The 20426-nt window shown below is 38.5% G+C and overlaps 1 protein-coding gene across 1 annotated transcript in view; it reads right to left on the bottom strand.

Annotated features, from left to right (window-relative positions):
- Window positions 1-20426, bottom strand: part of col22a1 (collagen, type XXII, alpha 1) — a 306811-nt gene that overhangs the window by 27731 nt on the left and 258654 nt on the right. Inside the window, exons 41-49 of the mRNA XM_072246143.1 lie at window positions 19691-19744; window positions 18910-18954; window positions 17935-17982; window positions 14799-14912; window positions 14150-14203; window positions 11950-12003; window positions 10726-10779; window positions 9467-9520; window positions 1196-1249 (exon numbers count right to left, since the gene is read on the bottom strand). Of these exons, the coding sequence (XP_072102244.1) occupies window positions 1196-1249; window positions 9467-9520; window positions 10726-10779; window positions 11950-12003; window positions 14150-14203; window positions 14799-14912; window positions 17935-17982; window positions 18910-18954; window positions 19691-19744 (531 nt within the window). The remainder of the gene's footprint in view (window positions 1-1195; window positions 1250-9466; window positions 9521-10725; window positions 10780-11949; window positions 12004-14149; window positions 14204-14798; window positions 14913-17934; window positions 17983-18909; window positions 18955-19690; window positions 19745-20426) is intronic.

Genomic DNA, 20426 nt, shown 5'->3' with positions numbered 1-20426 from the left:
CGACCTGATGGCATGAACATTGATTGTACAAACTTCTGGTAATACCTCCCAACACCCCCTCCCCACTTCACCATTTCCCATCCACTTTTCCCTTTCTCACCTTATCTCCTTGCCTGCCCTTCGCCTTCCTCTGGTGCTCTCCCAAGGCCTTCTATCGCTTTCACTAATCAACTTCCCAGCACTTTACTTCATCCCTCCCCCTCCAGGTTTCACCTACCGTTTGGTGTTTCTCTCTCCCTTGCCCCCACCCTTTAAATCTACTCAGCTTTTTCCTTCAGTCCTGCCAAAGGGTTTCAGCCTGAAATGTTGACTGTTCTCTTTTCCATAGATGCTGCCTGGCCTGCTGAGTTCCTCCAGCATTTTGTGTGTGTTGCTCAGATTTCCAACATCTGCAGATTTTCTCTTGTTTGTGTACACAGCATTCCGTCTTAGGTACACAATGGAATACCTTGGGATATCATAGTTTAATATCACATGCTGTTCTGGAAGATATTTTCTTGAGATTCCACCAGTATTGAATCAGGTTTAATATCACCAGCATATGTTGTGAAAATTGTTAAGTATTGGTACTTTCTTAGAGTTGTTCCCGCTTGTCCATCATAGCACTACCAGAAATGTAATTGAAATACCATATAAATAGATTTCTTTGAAACATGGTGAAAATTATGTTGTAACAGTGTGAAATCCTTGTCCATTATGTGCTACTCAGCAATTCTAATTTTTTATATATGTAATGTTGGAATGAAACAGAACAGAATGTAGAACTACGCAAACACGAGGAAATCTGCAGATGCTGGAAATTCAAACAACACACACAAAAAATGCTAGTGGAACGCAACAGGCCAGGCTTTCGTTTCAGGCTTTGGGTCTGGCCTGAAACGTCGACTGTACCCCTTCCTATAGATGCTGCCTGGCCTGCTGCGTTCACCAGCATTTTTGAGAATATAGAACTAATTTACTTACAAAACAGAAAGTAGAACTACATTACTTACAAAACAGAATGCAGAACTACATTACTTACAGAACAGAATGCAGAACTAGATTACTCACAGAACAGAATGTAGAACTCAATTACTTACAAAACAGAATGTAGAACTCGATTACTTACTAAACAGAATGTAGAACTAGATTACTTTCAAAACAGTTTGTAGAACTAGATTACTTACAAAACAGAATGTAGAACTAGATAACTTACAGGTGGTCCTATCAATCCTGGTGGACCTTGGATTCCTGGAGCACCATCTTTTCCCTGAGAATATTCATAGTTTTGACTATTATCAATGTATTTTGTCAGCAATTGGTCAATACATCGTGTTTGGTTACATTCTCCTCTTGATACCAGTATTTCAAATATGATAAACACAGTTTTTAAAGTTTCCAGAAATGTACTGAACGACGAGCACTGCATGAGTGGCTATACACACAAAATGCTGGAGGAACACAGCAGGTCAGGGAATAAATGATCAATACTTTTGGGCAAGGCCCTTCATCGGGACTCTGCTGAGGGTTCCTTTAGTATTTTGAGTGTATATCTCAAAATTTACAGCATCTGCATTTTTGCCAAGAAATTTGTCCATTTGCACCTTTCATCTGCAGATCATGATTTGGAGCCATTTAAATTCTCTTTACTACAGTAACTATTTCAAGTATAAATTGTCGTCAGTGACATGGTACTGAACACTTACAATGTAGTTCACCAAAGCATAACTGTCATTATTTTGGCATCATTCATGCAAATGATTACATCATTAATGTGTACCAAACTGATTGCTGCCTTACCGCCAAAAATTGGAGCAATAGTTAGTTCTAGCAAACAAAATCCCGCTACAGGTCAGTTTGTTGATATAAATTGAAGGGTCCAACCTAGGATATTGATGTGTCTGATCACCTGAGTTTTTAATACACTCCATATTTTGCACTTCACTGCTGGGTCTTATAGTATTTTCTGCAGCTTGGCACATCAGAAGCTCATGCTGTGTTCTCTGGAGAGCAATGAGCCAATGCCTTACAGTGGCTTGAGTATACCTGCAGTACTGGATTCAAACTACACCGTGATTTCTGGGCAAGAGTTCAGCAGTCACATTCTCCTCTCTGCTGCATTGTTTCTCATTTTGATGATAACCTTTTCTTTAGCTCCCTGGAGATGGCTGGCGAGAGTCCTACTCCCTTTTTTATGTTTGAGCCATGATGTTTGTAATAATTTGCTGGATTGCTCACCAGCCATGGAGTGTAGATTAGGAAAATCAGTCCCATTTGCTGAGGCAAAGCTGAAACATAGAAACATAGAAAATAGGTGCAGGAGTAGGCCATTCGGCCCTTCGAGCCTGCACCGCCATTTATTATGATCATGGCTGATCATCCAACTCAGAACACCGCCCCAGCCTTCCCTCCATACCCCCTGACCCCCGTAGCCACAAGGGCCATATCTAACTCCCTCTTAAATATAGCCAATGAACTGGGCTCAACTGTTTCCTGTGGCAGAGAATTCCAGAGATTCACCACTCTCTGTGTGAAGAAGTTTTTCCTAATCTCGGTCCTAAAAGGCTTCCCCTCTATCCTCAAACTGTGACCCCTCGTTCTGGACTTCCCCAACATCGGGAACAATCTTCCTGCATCTAGCCTGTCCAATCCCTTTAGGATCTTATACGTTTCAATCAGATCCCCCCTCAATCTTCTAAATTCCAATGAGTACAAGCCCAGTTCATCCAGTCTTTCTTCATATGAAAGTCCTGCCATCCCAGGAATCAATCTGGTGAACCTTCTCTGTACTCCCTCTATGGCAAGGATGTCTTTCCTCAGATTAGGGGACCAAAACTGCACACAATACTCCAGGTGTGGTCTCACCAAGGCCTTATACAACTGCAGTAGTACCTCCCTGCTCCTGTACTCAAATCTTCTCGCTATAAATGCCAGCATACCATTCGCCTTTTTCACCGCCTGCTGTACCTGCATGCCCACTTTCAATGACTGTGTATAATGACACCCAGGTCTCATTGCACCTCCCCTTTTCCTAATCGGCCACCATTCAGATAATAATCTGTTTTCCTATTTTTGCCACCAAAGTGGATAACTTCACATTTATCCACATTAAATTGCATCTGCCATGAATTTGCCCACTCACCCAACCTATCCAAGTCACCCTGCATCCTCTTAGCATCCTCCTCACAGCTAACACTGCCACCCAGCTTCGTGTCATCCGCAAACTTGGAGATGCTGCATTTAATCCCTCATCCAAGTCATTAATATATATTGTAAACAACTGGGGTCCCAGCACTGAGCCTTGCGGTACCCCACTAGTCACCGCCTGCCATTCTGAAAAGGTCCCGTTTATTCCCACTCTTTGCTTCCTGTCTGCTAACCAACTCTCCACCCACACCAATACCTTACCCCCAATACCGTGTGCTTTAAGTTTGCACACTAATCTCCTGTGTGGGACCTTGTCAAAAGCCTTCTGAAAATCCAAATATACCACATCCACTGGTTCTCCCCTATCCACTCTACTAGTTACATCCTCAAAAAATTCTATGAGATTCGTCAGACATGATTTTCCTTTCACAAATCCATGCTGACTTTGTCCGATCATTTCACCGCTTTCCAAATGTGCTGTTATCACATCCTTGATAACTGACTCCAGCAGTTTCCCCACCACCGACGTTAGGCTAACCGGTCTATAATTCCCCGGTTTCTCTCTCCCTCCTTTCTTAAAAAGTGTGGTTATATTAGCTACCCTCCAATCCTCAGGAACTAGTCCAGAATCTAACGAGTTTTGAAAAATTATCACTAATGCATCCACTATTTCTTGGGCTACTTCCTTAAGCACTCTGGGATGCAGACCATCTGGCCCTGGGGATTTATCTGCCTTCAATCCCTTCAATTTACCTAACACCACTTCCCTACTAACATGTATTTCGCTCAGTTCCTCCATCTCACTGGACCCTCTGTCCCCTACTATTTCTGGAAGATTATTTATGTCCTCCTTAGTGAAGACAGAACCAAAGTAATTATTCAATTGGTCTGCCATGTCCTTGCTCCCCATAATCAATTCACCTGTTTCTGTCTGCAGGGGACCTACATTTGTTTTTACCAGTCTTTTCCTTTTTACATATCTATAAAAGCTTTTACAGTCCGTTTTTATGTTGCCTGCCAGTTTTCTCTCATAATCTTTTTTCTCCTTCCTAATTAAGCCCTTTGTCCTCCTCTGCTGAACTCTGAATTTCTCCCAGTCCTCAGGTGAGCCACTTTCTCTGGCTAATTTGTATGCTTCTTCTTTGGAATTGATACTATCCCTAATTTCTCTTGTCAGCCACGGGTGCACTACCTTCCTTGATTTATTCTTTTGCCAAACTGGGATGAACATTTGTTGCAGTTCATCCATGCAACCTTTAAATGCTTGCCATTGCATATCCACCGTCAATCCTTTAAGTGTCATTTGCCAGTCTATCTTAGCTAATTCACGTCTCATACCTTCAAAGTTATCCCTCTTTAAATTCAGAACCTTTGTTTCTGAATTAACTATGTCACTCTCCATCTTAATGAAGAATTCCACCATATTATGGTCACTCTTACCCAAGGGGCCTCTCACGACAAGATTGCTAATTAACCCTTCCTCATTGCTCAAAACCCAGTCCAGAATAGCCTGCTCTCTAGTTGGTTCCTCGACATGTTGGTTCAAAAAACCATCCCGCATACATTCCAAGAAATCCTCTTCCTCAGCACCTTTACCAATTTGGTTCACCCAATCTACATGTAGATTGAAGTCACCCATTATAACTGCTGTTCCATTATTGCACACATTTCTAATTTCCTGTTTAATACCATCTCCGACCTCACTACTACTGTTAGGTGGCCTGTACACAACTCCCACCAGCGCCTTCTGCCCCTTAGTGTTACGGAGCTCTACCCATATCGATTCCACATCTTCCCGGCTTATGTCCTTCCTTTCTATTGTGTTAATCTCTTCTTTGACCAGCAACGCCACCCCACCTCCCCTTCCTTCATGTCTATCCCTCCTGAATATTGAATATCCCTGAACGTTGAGCTCCCATTCCTGGTCACCCTGGAGCCATGTCTCTGTGATCCCAACTATATCATAATCATTAATAACAATCTGCACTTTCAATTCATCCACCTTATTACGAATGCTCCTTGCATTGACACACAAAGCCTTCAGGCACTCTTTTACAACTCTCTTAGCCCTTATACAATTATGCTGAAAAGTGGCCCTTTTTAATGCTTGCCCTGGATTTGTCGGCCTGCCACTTTTACTTTTCTCCATAGTACTTTTTGTTTCTACCCTCACTTTACACCCCTCTGCCTCTCTGCACTGGTTCCCATCCCCCTGTAGTGAACTGACCTCCTCACGCCTAGCCTCTTTAATTTGATTCCCACCCCCCAACCATTCCAGTTTAAAGTCACCGCAGTAGCCCCCACTAATCTCCCTGCCAGGATATTGGTCCCCCTAGGATTCAAGTGCAACCCGTCCTTTTTGTACAGGTCACGCCTGCGCCAAAAGAGGTCCCAATGATCCAAAAACTTGAATCCCTGCCCCCTGCTCCAATCCCTCAGCCACGCATTTATCCTCCACCTCATCGCATTCCTACTCTCACTGTCGCGTGGTACAGGCAGTAATCACGAGATTACTACCTTTGCGGTCCTTTTTCTCAACTCCCTTCCTAGCTCCCTATATTCTCCTTTCAGGACCTCATCCCTTTTCCTACCGATGTCATTGGTACCTATATGTACCATGACCTCTGGCTCCTCACCCTCCCACTTCAGGATTGCTAAAGGAGAAAAGAGGTAAACTTGGTAGGCCAACTCCATGAAAATCAATCCCAAAAGTCTCTCTGATTATGGGGCATCATTAAAGTCCTTTCAGTGGCAACACCTGATGCTCCATAAAACTTCATGGAGTATGCAAAGGCTTATCTTAACTTCCTCAAAACTGGTGTTGTCCCCTTCACTCCATCATGATGTTCTAATAACCCTTACAATAATTAGTGATGGTGTTACTCCATCTCTAATCGAAGCTGTGAAGAACAATATTAAATTGTAAGCTCTGAATTTATTATTCCAGTTCCTCAAATGCTGTGCTCTTTCCTTATAGTTGACCTGATACTGGGATTCCCAAATGAACAGATGGATGTCAGAGACATTTCTATTTTAATGACCTAATAAAAAAAAGAGCTGGCACTGATGCTCTAATCTAGTGGTCACCAACCTTTTTAAGCCCAAGATCCCCTACCTCGACCTCAGTGAAAGGCAAGATCTACTTACTAAATCGTTTAGAGAAAAAACAGCTGAGATTGTACTTCCAATTTGAGGCCTTTTATTTACGCGAATTGTATTTGAATTACACAAAATACTTTTGTCAAACTTTCAAATTAACTCAAACAAAAAAACACTGTAACTAGCATATCAAACAGGCCATAGCTGTCTTTCTTTAAGAATATTACAATACTTCACACCTTTAATTCTAAGTTTCATTATTTAATTTTATTTCAACACGAAAAATAAAGAATAAAAATTGACTGTTGCATGCAGTGTGATGACTAGGGCTGAATACTTTCTGCTAGTACCCTGAAATTTGGCTTATAACTACAGACAGCCAGTCTGAGACAGTCTGTGAGGTGTAGGGTTGCCAACTGTCCCATATTCCCCTCGCTAAGGTAGAACATTCCTATGAAACCTTTCGTGTCGAAATGTTTTATGCTGAAGAAGCAATTACCATTAATTTATATGAAAAAAAATTCTGAGCGTTCCCAGACCCAAAAAAAATTACCAAATCATACCAAATAACACATAAAACCTAAAATAACACTAACATATAGTAAAACCAGAAATGGTATGATAAATACACAGCCTATATAAAGTAGAAATAATGAAAATTAAGCCAAAACCGATTCATAGGATAAAAAAAAATCGGCATGTACGCGCATGCACACACAGGTGCCCGTGCAAGACTTCACGGTCATGGTAGTCTTTCTCGGGGTAAACGCGAATGTCCCGGGATTTGACTGCTACTTTTGTCCGTTATTTGGGAATGAGAAAGTTGGCAACCCTAGTGAGGTGTCTGTCAGTAAGTCAGCTCCTGTACTTAGATTTAATAATTTTCATCTGTGAAAATGCAATTTCACATAGATAAGTTGACCCAAAGTAGGCACTGACTTTTAGTGGTATAAAACCAACGCGCATACTGCGCATTGCTTGGCCCCATCAGTAGTAATTGCCACCAGTTTATGAATGGGGATGTCATTTTCACTGACATTTTTTTTAAACTCATTGTAAATATCCTCACCTCTCATTCTTTCCTTTAGTTGCAAAAGAGTGAGGAAGTCCTCCTTTGTTGTAAAATCCTGGAAAGCCATTCTGACAAATACAACAAGGTGAGCTGTGTGCATTACATCCAGGGATTCATCGAACTGTAGTGAAAAATATTCATGTCCTCTGACAGTGACTCTACCCTCCTTGTCACTGTTGCAGGGCCAAGCAGTATATTACGTATTGCGGTTGTGATGTCGTTTTTGTTTTTAAGGTCATTAAAAACAGTCTCTGCTGTAATGACCATTGCTTCCTTGAATAAATCGCCATCTGTAAAAGGCTTCTTGTGTTTAGCCAAAAGGTGACTTACACGAAATGATGCTTCAATAGCAGCCTTATTTTGAGCAGCATGTTTTGTGGAAAATGATTGCTGGGCCTTCAACCCCGATTTCAGCTCAACTTTCCAGACACAAATTGTGCTCTTTGAGGGGTAGGTGTCTTTAAATTCCTGGTGGTCGGTGTTGCGGTGCCGCTCCAAATTCCCTCTTTTAGTCAGTGCTTGTGTTTGGTGGCACAACACACTTGTCTTTCACCAAGGTAAATAGAAATTCTTCTTCCCATTCTGGATGGAATTTGTATGTTTTCGCCTTCTTTCATGGAGCCTCTGCTATGCTATCAGGATATCACGAGCGATTGCCAATTGTGTCGCCTCTGATCTGAGATGACATTTACGTGCCAGGCGGCTCCTAATTAATTAGCTTGTTTATTTCGGCTTTTTTTCTTAAAGATGTGCTGTGTGCATCCTGACTACCGCTGCACCACTGCATGCTTCGCAGCCTGGAGGTTGGGGACCACTGCCGTATATTGATGTTTCTGACAGTCTGTACTCTTATCTAATCTGATTGGTCACTTTGATGCAGCACAGGCTATGCTGAAAATGCGGTGCATGGCGGGAGAACTACACACATGCGCACTGGGCAGAAAGGATGGAACTAAACCCCCGCAACCGGGAAACAATCTCTCTTTACAAACAGCTTTTTAGCGAAAGTATTGCTATATTACCATTATCCTAATTAGTATTACTTACTTTTATAATGCTCACATTACAACAGTATTTGTGTATTTATTTTTGATTTTTCTTCAGGATCGACTGGGAAAGTCTCAAAGATTGACTGGTTGATCATAATCAACGGGTTGGTGACTCCTACTCTAATCAATTGAAACAGTTTGATCAGAAACAGAAGCTCCAAAACTTAAAATCTGTGTAGTCAGGAGCAAGCTGGTAACTTCAGACCTGTGAAGAATGTTTGGAATTTCTAAAAATTATCTTGTGAAACCCTCCATTTGATGGGTATAAATCAGTGTCTAGAACTTGGTAAGCTGAATCTGGGGGGAAGGAGATAAACTGGTTGCTCTGAACTGAAGTCTGGCAATTAAAAGGGAACAACTTCTTGTTGCATCTCTCAGAAGATCAATTGACACAATCAACTGGCATTCCACCCAGGATGTACAAACAAGTTAATTAGAAAGAGATTCATCCAGTGCCTATCTAGATAATTCTTAAGTGCTTTGAGAGTACCTGTCTCTAACTCTCGTTCAAGCAGTGAGTTATAACGGTTGCTGGGTGGGTGAAAGAATTCTTCTGAAGGTCTCTTTAAACCTCTGATCAATCACCATAACATTATGTTCTTTAGTTTTAGATGCTTCTTTTCTGGAGAAAAGTTTCCTACTACCTATGACCCATCTACCTTTGCAGAAAATATCACTCCAGGCAGATGAACTTTGAGTATTCCCCGCGATGTATACTTACTTCAATTTTACCAGCACTTCTGATGTCACGTTTGGTCAAACACTATCAGAGTATCATGGGTCAGTCACTGCTGTTTCACCCCTGGAATTCAGCTATTGGGCCATATTTGAACTTAAACCTTAATGAGGTCTGGAGCAAAGTTATCATGAGAACATCGTCAATAGGCTTGTTTCTAGAAAATTAGCCTTTATCGAAAGCAAACCAGTTGGAATGGCTGGTTGATTGTGGCATTCATACTGATAGACGATAATTTACCAGCCCCTGAATTGAATGAGATTGCAATATGATCAACAGCATTGCACCATCCTTCAAAGACATAAGAATTTTATTTGGACCGGTGTATAATGCATAACATTTCTTCTAAACTTCCTTTCATATATTTCTGAAGCTTAATTTTACCTTCTCTCCTCGTAGACCTGGTGCACCAGGAGATCCAGGAATACCATCAGCTCCCTGAAAGGAATAGAACAATTTAGCTTAGTTTGTGCCTCTGATACCATTTCCAAAATGGACAAATTGCTAAATCAAATAGATGTCTTTGTGTAGTCCCTTTATGATAATGCTTGACAAGCACTGACATTCAATTTTCAGAAAGAATGGACTAATCCAGGCAAATGACAAATCACAAAAGATGTACAGCAAGCTATATTTATTATAGACCCCCAACACTGGGTTGTCCCAAGGCTATGGCAGGGTTCCGTTCTTGTGAGCTGCTTGCAACTTGAACGGTTCACAGGTTGGAAAGGTGGTCTTGAACTGAGTTTGCAGACAGCAGGAGATGTCCACAGCCCTGCAGCAGCTGGAAAATCCATACCAGCAAGCTCCCAGGTGCTCAATCCTATGTTTGACTGCACATAAATTGGGTGTTGGTAAGTTTGGGGGAGCCTGTATAAAGTCAGACAACTGTATGACAACTAATAAGGTTATCAAGAACACATAGTATGTTGGTTCAGATGAAAGTCATTTGGCTCCTGATACCTGAAGTGTTCTGATATCTTCACTTTGGAAATCCTGTCATTTGTGCCCTCATTAAACCCAAATAACCTCTAATAAGAATTGTCATTATGTCACACATAAGGAGGTTATAAACTGCAGAGTATTTCAAGCATTCTCTCTTTTTATTTATTACCAGCATTCACAGATTTTAACTTCATTAATGTTCTGACATGTTTTTCCAAATGATACTGATCATTTTGGCAAATTTTGCTGTTACTCTCTTGTACTTTACAAGTTGCATTAATCTCTTCCAATTGTTTTGACTTATTTTTGTTATCGCTGCAGTACCACTTTCCATTTTGATATTCTTTAAATTTGTTGATACTTTAGAGAAGGTCAATTGATGTGGGTTGGTTGTAGAGCATTGACCAACTTAAAAATCTGTTGAGCCTCCCCCTTCTAACAGAATGAGCCAACCTTCACAAATAATGCAATCATTTTGGTAATTCATACCCACGTCCTCAAAACCACATCCTCTAATGGCTAAAAGATTACGTTTGTTGAACTCTGTACATGAAAATCAAACTCAAGCCTAAGCAATTGAGAAGATGCTCGATTTAATTTCTTTGTTTAAATTAAATTCATCACTGAGAGAAATTGTATTATTTTTTCTGCACTGAAAATTTACTGTACTTAAACATCATGCACAAAGTTAGACTTACAGCTTGGCCTAGATCACCAGGTGGTCCAGGGTACCCTGGTAATCCTGGATTACCCTAAGAAAAGCAAGCAAAATATTTTAGTAAAAAAAGATCAAAAAATATGATAACCTTCAAGTTTAGCCCCCTTGACAATCTATAAAACAGTGGCTGCATATTCTGCTACATTTCCTAAATTCAGTTCCACTGAATGGAGCAGGTCCAATCCTATTTAGGTTATTTCAGTAATTTACAGACCTAGTTTTCACGTTTCCAGGACTTCCATGATAATAACTCGCCTCTTACCCCACCTTGGCTGACCTTCCACCACCCAGCAGTCACCCAAATCCTAGCCTATGTGTCATTAATATCTCAGTCAGAATCATACAAGTATCTAACATCTGTCCGATCTTAAACCTTCAGAACACTACCCCGAGCAATAATTACAAGACTCCTAACTAGGCAAACACTGATCCCCAACCCTAGTCATGTTCCCATCCTTCTCTCATCTAAATTCCTTTGCATAATCCACATTTGGTCCTCATGTGCTATTGAATTCATTAGCTGACCTCCATGTTTAATATGTCTCTATTGGGATTAACCACATTCATTCAATATTCCTCAGAATGTATGCAATTAATCTGTTGTTATTGTGTTTTACTGATGTTGAGATTGACTTTTAAATGATTATCTGCTTGTATTCCAATACCACCCAACCTCAGTGATAGTGAAATAAGAGTAGTTAAGAATCCATCATATTAAGAAGCACAGATCCATTCCTCCATTTAATCTGACTCTCTGTTATTTACCTTTTACAACCTTTCAAATCAATACCTCCCTGTCCAATATCACTCACATCCCTCTAAAGCGGTAATATTGTCATATTTTCATGGGCATTGCAAAGCAGGTTGAAAGGCAGACCTGAATGATATTATAGTGAAATAATATTGGCCATGAGATCACAAAGGAAAATAATCATGCTCTTAGCTATGCCTATAACTGTTTTAGCATAAAAAGAAGAAGCTTAGATTATTTTGGACATGAATTGAAAGATGAAAAATAGAGATGTATTCCTTACTGGCTATTGTAAATACTGTATATAATATAACCACATCAAGCTACGTGTTTGAAGTTCGTAATTTTTAGAGACAACCTACAAAGTGGCACTGTAACAACATACAGGACATTTACCAAATGGAAATGAATCACTCAGAACTGTTTTATCATTGAAGGCAATTCACATGTTACCTGTTCTCCCTTTTCACCAGATGAACCAGGCAAACCACGTTCTCCTTTGCTACCCTAATAGATTGATACAGAAGAACAACAAAGCATTAGATGCTGAGTGGTCAGAGCATTGAGGGATTAGGTGAGAGGGCAGGTGTATGCGGTTGAATGGAATCCAGGACCAGCAATGTTACCCAGTTTCCCTCGGGATCAATAAAGTATATCTATCTATCTATCTATCAATGATGAAATAGCGGAGTGGACTCGATGCGCTGAATGACCTAATTCTGCTCCTATGTCTTATGCTGGTGACAACTCAATAACAGTTCTAGCTAGTAAGCGATTAGGGGAAAGAGAAGATACTTGTTGTTAGTTCAGAATTTCTTCTCAATTGCTGCTAGTGACTGCCATGATTCTGAATAGAATAGAGAATGAACACACCTAAGCTGTCTTTAGACAATCATGGGCACTGGCCAATAGTAGATAACTTGTTATATCAGAGGACAAAACTGTGGTTAATTTGTAATTACACTTGGCAATGGCCTCGCAACCAATTCTGTTCAGGGAGCAATTAGGTTCCAGTACTAAACACAACCCGGTGACCAACAGTTAACTATTTATCAAAGTTCCTAAATAAAAGAGATTTTTGAAGAATGGAGGTACAAGTATTCTGTGAGAGGAGCTGGGCTATAGAGAATTTATGTTCTTGAACCTACTGTAAATCAGTTAAGAACAAAGAAAATAAAATTAAGGGTAGTGTATTTTGCTGTATATGTCCTCTCTGCTATTTAATAAAATCATGGCTGATCTTTTGTCTCAGTCACCTTCCTAAACTTACATCATAACCCTTGATTTCTTTAATATTTATAACTTAATCAATAAAATTTTTAAATATACTCAGAACTGAGCCTTGGCAACCCTGTTAGTAGAGAATTTCAAAGATTGTCATCCTTGTCCTAATTACCTTTTCTGAGTCTGAGGGCCTTCGTTTTAAGCAATATAATCAAGGGAAGTAACACCACAGCATCTACCTATTCTGCTCCATAAGAATATTGTACATTTCAACGAGATCATCGTTTTATCTTTGAGAGTGAGTACAGGCAGTCAAACTCCCATTTCAGATTTGAATCCAATCAGTCTTCTGTGCACCCCCTCTTTACAAGTACAGTATAACTTTCTTTCAGCAGGGTGACCAGACTGGTTCTTAAATCTGATTATAATAAAGGCACCATTCCTGTAACTGTCCTAGCTGAAGACTGATCTAATATATTTTAAGGGCTAGAAGGTTGAGAGCGAGTGCACCTGTTGGAAGGAAACTCTGCAAGACTGTAGATGTGAAGGTCTTGCTCATCTTGATGGCCTGATTTATATAGACTAACTTATAAAAGGCAGGGAATGGACTTAGTTTTGATTTGGATTATTCAACCCAAATGCAAAAGCTCTCTTGCTCATTAACAGTTCAATGGTTAAAATTGCAATCCATTCATTTAGCATTCCACAAGTCATTCCCACAGTTGTGATACTGAGAGCATTATAGAATATAGTAAGTAAATATAGGATTCTGAAAACAGTATTCATTTTCTAGCATGTAAAAAAATCAAACAGAAATTTATTTGAAGCTATATATCATTTTTTAAAAATAAGATTTGTAAGTGGCCAGTAATCTGATGGATCAAATCTAAACACGTGTACTATGCACAGAGGATAGAAATGTTATCATCCCAAGATATCGGATTGGAACTGAATCCCATACAAAAGGTAGAAAAACAATAAGGTGGGACAATGTATTTCACTAATATGCACATTATATAAGTAGTTGCTCAAATGGCTTTGTGAAATACCATTTGTGTGTAGTCTTTTCTCTGAGTTCTACTGTATGTACTTTTATCTGTGGTACTCTGGTTTCCACAGAAGTACTACAGAATGAAAAAAAAGTGGTGGAAGCTTTAATTAATTGGTTAGTACCATGCTGGCATTTTTGGCCTACTATGGTAATGATAATATGTAGGGAACTTCTGCTTTCCATCACAGGTTCTGAAGTTTTCGCAGACAACAACTTAACTCATTGTGCCAAAGTGGTACTCAGTTAGCAAAAGTTTACTGAGGCCCACATTGAATAAACAATCTATTGCTTTGGAAGGATAAATGTTGGTTAGGAACTCTCAAGGAAGGAAGAAAAGAAAGAACAATTCAGGTATGGATTATACAGATATTATCTTACCATTTTTCCCTCTGGACCTTGTGGTCCTGGTGGCCCTGGTAGTCCTTGGTCTCCCTAATAAAAGGAAAGGTTGATGAAAGGCAAACACCAACTCTTCTATGAAAAGGTATCATTTCAAAGTACAGTATTTAAAGAAAATGTGATCCCAAGGATCATAATTATATTTGACTGATATTTTTCAGATCTAGCAACCTTCTTACCATGTTCCTCAATCATTGGTGTTTTAAGAAATACACCCTCTTGAATTGATTTATGTGCTTTTAATAAATTTAATGTATTATATTTACTGTGGTAAACATTGTGCCTATTATATCTTCTTAAATATAATTTCTTTTTTAACTTGCAGTTGTGGACATTTGATTCATTTCCCAATCAATTATTTCCTTTCATTTATTTTGCCCTTCATTCAGGAAACAAGTCTAACCATCCCAAGTTTCTTTGGTGCTTGACTGGATTTGTTCATCTTTTTCACCTCCTTGTCCATTACGGACTGTCGTGCCCTTATAACAAATAATCAGCACCAAAAAAATGGAGGTGTCAACACATACATTTCAATGTACAAGAATCCAAAGTTTGGGACTATTTACTTTAAAGTTATATTTTATTTTTATTTTATTCTTCTTCATGAAGCCCTTTCTATTTCACTTACCCTTAATCCATCTTTTCCAACTTTGCCAGGGAGACCTGGATGGCCCTTACTTCCTGGTAATCCAGGGACTCCTGGTAATCCAGGTGGACCTGCTGGACAGCTAGTACACAACTCCTGAAGATCCCAAATTAAGATTGTGTTAGGAGGTATTTAGAATTACTACGCCGAATAGAAGAAGCTACCAGGCTTGTTTGTCAAATATAGCAGCGGTTACCAATCCTATGAGGGTTGAAGCTATTGGTACATTAATTACAAATTCATTTGACAAGAATTTATATAAAATCTACTAGGGGTCCTCCTTCTAGATGTAAAAAAAACCATGAATTATATCAAAAGAAAACTCATAAGCTTTTATAGCCATATTAAATAAGCCAGAGAATTATCATCATGCCTGACAATGATGAAAGAATTATGGTGATATTTTGTTGATGCATGTTTATGGAATCATCAAATCACTGCAGCATAGAAGGAAGACATTTAGCCCATCAAATCTGTGCCAGATTTTTGTAAAGTTATTCAATTTTATTCACCAATAGTTATTCATTTCCTTTCAGCCATGGAAACATTTTACTTTCAAATATTTATGCAATTCTCTGTTGAGAACCAAAATTAAATTATAATTTTATACGTGATGTATGAAAGACTTTTTCTCACATCACCCCTGTTGTTAATTACTTTACAATCTTTTTCGCAACAAATCTTAAGAGAACAGCTAAACATAGAAGAGACATTGTTCTAGTGCCAGACTGAGCAGAAATTCAGGTGATATCTTAATCTGCAATTATATTCAAGAACTAAAGACTACTCTAAAAATGAATACTATTACCCGTTCCATTTTCCATGCATTAGAAAGTGCTAGCATTTATTCTTGACCAAAACTGATGTTTGGAATGGTCATCGATCAAGAAAACTACCCTATTTCAAAACTAGAAACAGAGGGAAGCAGCACTAACTTCTTATTTTCAGGGAATATAAAGTAAACTTTAAAGCTGTTGAGTAAATCTGGATGTATAAAGTACTTACCACTACTTCAGGTTGTTTCAAAGTGCTTCACAGCCAATGAGGTCATATTGAGGAATATCTAATAAAGTACTATTGGCCATCAAATTTAGATTAATGTAAATAATATTGACAGCAATTTTGAGTATTGAAGGAACAAATATTGGCCAGGATACTGGAAAGCCTCTTCCACTCTAATTCAATTAAATAATGTCAAAGTATGTTTCACATTCACATAAAAATGGTGTAGGATATCAATAGGAAGATAGTGTAATTGCCTCTTAGTTTAAGTTGAAGTCAACTTAGATAAACTTAATCTATTTATAGATTGAACTTCATCCCATGATTTATAGCTGGGATTTTCAGACAGAAACAAAGCCCACTTTGTCACCTCTGGATTTTGATTATAATTTTTCACCTAATCAAGCAAAAGACAGAAAAATATGAGATAATAGGATCCCTGAGAGAAATTAGGACTGAAAACCGAAGCAGTATTTGGTTTAACTATTGGAATAAAAGCTACAAATATAGGTGTGTAATGCTTATTATGACGTTTGCTCAATAAATCTGTGATCTTTACAGGTTAATATGCCTGAATCAGAATCTACACGTAATCCCGCCCACGTTACTCCTGGGTGGAAACTGCAAGGTTCTGCCTATTGCCCTACTTCAGGAAGATTCAATAGGTCCTTTGATCATAGTAAAATCAAAATACATTTGATTTGATGTTGTATAACAGTGAAAATATTAAATGACCTTTTATAATTTTTAAGAGAATTTTTTTAGCCAAACATTTTACTTACTACTGGAGGGGTTGCGAGATTCACTTACTAAAGTGCATTGTCAGCTGGATTAACAAGACAATGTACAAGGTCATTATGCTTAAATACATTAAGGAATAGTTTGTAATGGAAAGAATCAATTATATTACATTCCATTGCCCAACTCAATTGGTTCATGGAAGACCTTTAGCAATCAAGCAAAAGAATTTTAGCAAACCCTAACAACTGTGATTTGGGGCCCACATTGATCAGTGTTCCAACCAATTCCAAATGGCTATGCTCTCTCACTCAGCTGACGAGAACACTATCAAAACTCTTAAACACAGGAAACACATGACATCAGAAATTAAATTCAAACTATACAAACAATCTGCAAATAGCTTAACTATACAGTAAAATTCAGTGAACTCTTATTCATGTTATGTCCTTAATAGATAATATTCTGCTTTTATCTTCTGGAGCTGACTGAACTGGTTAATGTCTCTCTTTAGGCGATTAAGAAGCACTTTGTCAAGAATGTGGGTACTCAGTTACTTACAATGCTTTGAGAGATCAGCACTATAGGCATTTTTCCAGTTTCCGGTTGCAAATCATAAATCAATTACTTTCTCATATGCAGTACAGACCCCACCTAAATAGCTGCCTGAATTCCCTTCCTGTTTTCCTTCAGCACTGCAGCTTTCCAATGGCATGAAAATTGGATTGCTACTCTCTTACACAGAAGCAGAATACTGATGTTAATAATACAAATAATCAATTCTCAGCAATATTCACATACATTTATCACCTAGAGGGAACAACGTCATCCACAATACAATCATAAAACCAGAGTCAATGATATTCACCATTATCTTATAATTAAATCAAGAGTTATTTTTATGGAATCTGTCACAGAATAATATTTAGTCAACCCAATGCAATACTTTAACAAAGCTTGTCAATAACTGAGAACAGTAAAGGAGTAACAACAGGAACAGGCAGAATTGTACTGGGAAAGGAAAGAAATATTGGTGTAATTTTCAATACTGATATTGAAAAATCAAAGTTTGAGAGCATATATAGGAAATTGATCATGTAGAGTAACAGAAAAAGCAAGAACTTTACCAAATCATGCATTTTTTTTATTTCTCTAGCAACTTTTATTTAGAATCACCCGATTCTTTGATACAAGGAAATGTATACTTCAGATAATTTCGTGTCTCTTTTCCCATCCCTGACAACATCAATAAGCAGTTTATGACATGGCCAAATCACAGTGTGTTTAATTTTGCATTGGTTCAACTGTAATATCTGGAGTTGAAAATTGAGCTTTTTTCTCCTGAGTGGCCACCTTAGACGACTACAAACCCACTCACCTTGGCCATGCCTTCTATCTCTCTCCTGGAAATAAGAGGTAATGATGCCTGTAGGTCAGAACATACCATTGCATTATTTTGTCAATGAAACTATTTTACATGCAATGCAGATTATTTCCTTTTATTTTATGCTTCCTTTTTTGAGTCAATTTATTCGGGCATTGGATATGGTAAAGTTAGCATCTGTAATTTGATGGCTAGATGCTATTAAAGTTGCTGGAAGAGGAGACAAAGAAGAGAAAAAGGTATGCTGGGCATCAGCCATCAGTTTTCATCTTTGGAGCTGTGACTCCAGTCTATCACTCAGCTGAATGCCTAATTCTTACAATACAAATGGTGCACTGCACCTATTTAATCTTACCAGTCATGGATATGGAGATCTTTCACATTTTCAAACTTTTAATATCATAAATCTCTGAATAGGGTTTACAAGGAGTTTGTGCTTTCTATTGGTCAATATGAATTGTATCAGACACCATATTCATAGTCAAAATAATTTTATGATGTCAAAATACAACAGTGTGCTGAATCAGCATGGCTTCAATGTGGTTCTACAATGGTTGGACAGCGGGCATTTTTGAATTTAATAAAGACCCAGGGAGCATTATTTATTTTTCTTGTGGGCCTTCTGAGAGCCAGAACAGGCGACTGGGTAGAGGCAATGGAATGCCTCAGTACTTCCTCTGATCCATATATGGTGAACTTTATATTATGTCCAAATGCAAAAAAAGGAAGAGCATATAATGACAGCTACCGTCCATTAGAAATGTCAAAAAGGCTGAGGGGGAAATTTGTCTCAATGACCAAAAGCCCACCATACCTGAGGAAAACAGAGTAAATGCTTAAGATAAAAATGTACAAAACAAGAGAGGTAAAAGGGCCAACATTAAGAGACAGCAAGAGCGTAAAAGGAAGAGAGAGTAGAGATAATTTTTGGAAAAGGCCCGATAGACACAAAATACAAAGCTAACATACAGGCTTTCCTGGAAGTCCCGGATCTCCTCTAGCACCGGGTAAGCCCTGCAAGACAAACCAGAAACCTTTTCACATACAGAAGTCACTTTTATTCTCAAGAAAATCTAGATATAGCAATTCCAAATTATTTCAGGTTATATAAAATTCTTCTGGTGAATGAGGCAAGGTCACAACATAAATCATCATCTGTAAGTGTCTACTTTAAAAGTTTGTGTGTCTTTATTTTCAGGAAACATTCTATCTGCCAATGATCATCATATGGGAATAATTTACTACTTGTTTAGTTGCTGGTGATAACAAGCAGTTCAATTAATCAGTTTAACTGGTTCCTAAAACTATCATGCTTTTAGGAAGATAAAACTTACCTCAGTAAAATTAATTTTGGCTTTTGTTGACAATATATAAAGCATAATTTTTATCTGGCCTTCCACTGAACATCCCTCTGGATTTTCCTCTCTTTTCACTTTAGTGAGAGGGTGGGATGATATGTGATTTATGCCTGACTTTCTAAAATGTTTTTTTTTCTTTCTGTTAGCAACTCCAATTGGATTTCTGTGCACTGCACATTACCCACTGAAACAAAGGATAATAGGCTACTCTGATCCTGGCTCTCACTAAGTGCTGCTGAGGAGTTTGCAGTGGGAGGTTGTGATGGCTATACTAATGGCTGGTCTCCACTTCTGTTAGATACTCAGATGTGGAATTTTATTTTGTAGGGTCAGCAGAACTGATTAATGTTAATGTTATAGAATCCTTTATTGCGAAGATTAGTAAGACTTACATCATTTCCTGGGGGCCCAATTTGGCCTCTGAATCCAGGTGGACCTCGTGGACCCTAGAAATTAAAATAATGCCATGTTTTAATCATCAAGATACTAGATCAAATCGTAATATTGACAAAGTACTTCTGGGTATATTTAAATGCAGTTTTAAAGACTCACATAAAATGACTGTCCATGTACCTTATTTGACTTCCAGGAATTAAACTATTAAGTATGGGTTGTATATAAGCTAAACAGTGATCCAAAAGAATGTTTCAAAAGATAAATGGTTTTACAGGTGCCAGGTGACTTGTCTCCTGTGATAAAAATAATATCTGCTGGAAACACTCAGCAGGTCAAGAGAATCTTTAGAGAGTGTAACAGAGTTCACATTTCAGAATCATCAGGATGAGATCTTAACATTGTCCTGCTGAATGTTTGCAGTAATTTCAGCAACTACAAGCATTTCATTTTCATTAATAGGATTACAGGATGTGGCTGTTACAGAATAAATCAGCATTTATTGTACATCATGAATTATCCTTAGAAAGTTGAAGGCAACTGTTTCCCTGAACAACTGCAGCTATTGCAGTGAAGGCATACTCACCATACTCTTCACTGGCATTTAGTCAAAAGGCATACTCACCGTACTCTTCATTGGCATTTAGTCAAATAATAAATGAACAGTCATATCAAGATAATATGACATGTCAGGGAAAGACCATATGACCATAAGATACAGGAGCAAAATTAGGC

This window comes from Mobula birostris, chromosome 1, assembly GCF_030028105.1.
Source record: "Mobula birostris isolate sMobBir1 chromosome 1, sMobBir1.hap1, whole genome shotgun sequence".
Lineage (NCBI taxonomy): Eukaryota > Metazoa > Chordata > Chondrichthyes > Myliobatiformes > Myliobatidae > Mobula > Mobula birostris.
Note: the sequence above shows the minus strand (reverse complement) of the source record. Positions and strands in the feature narration are given on the sequence as shown.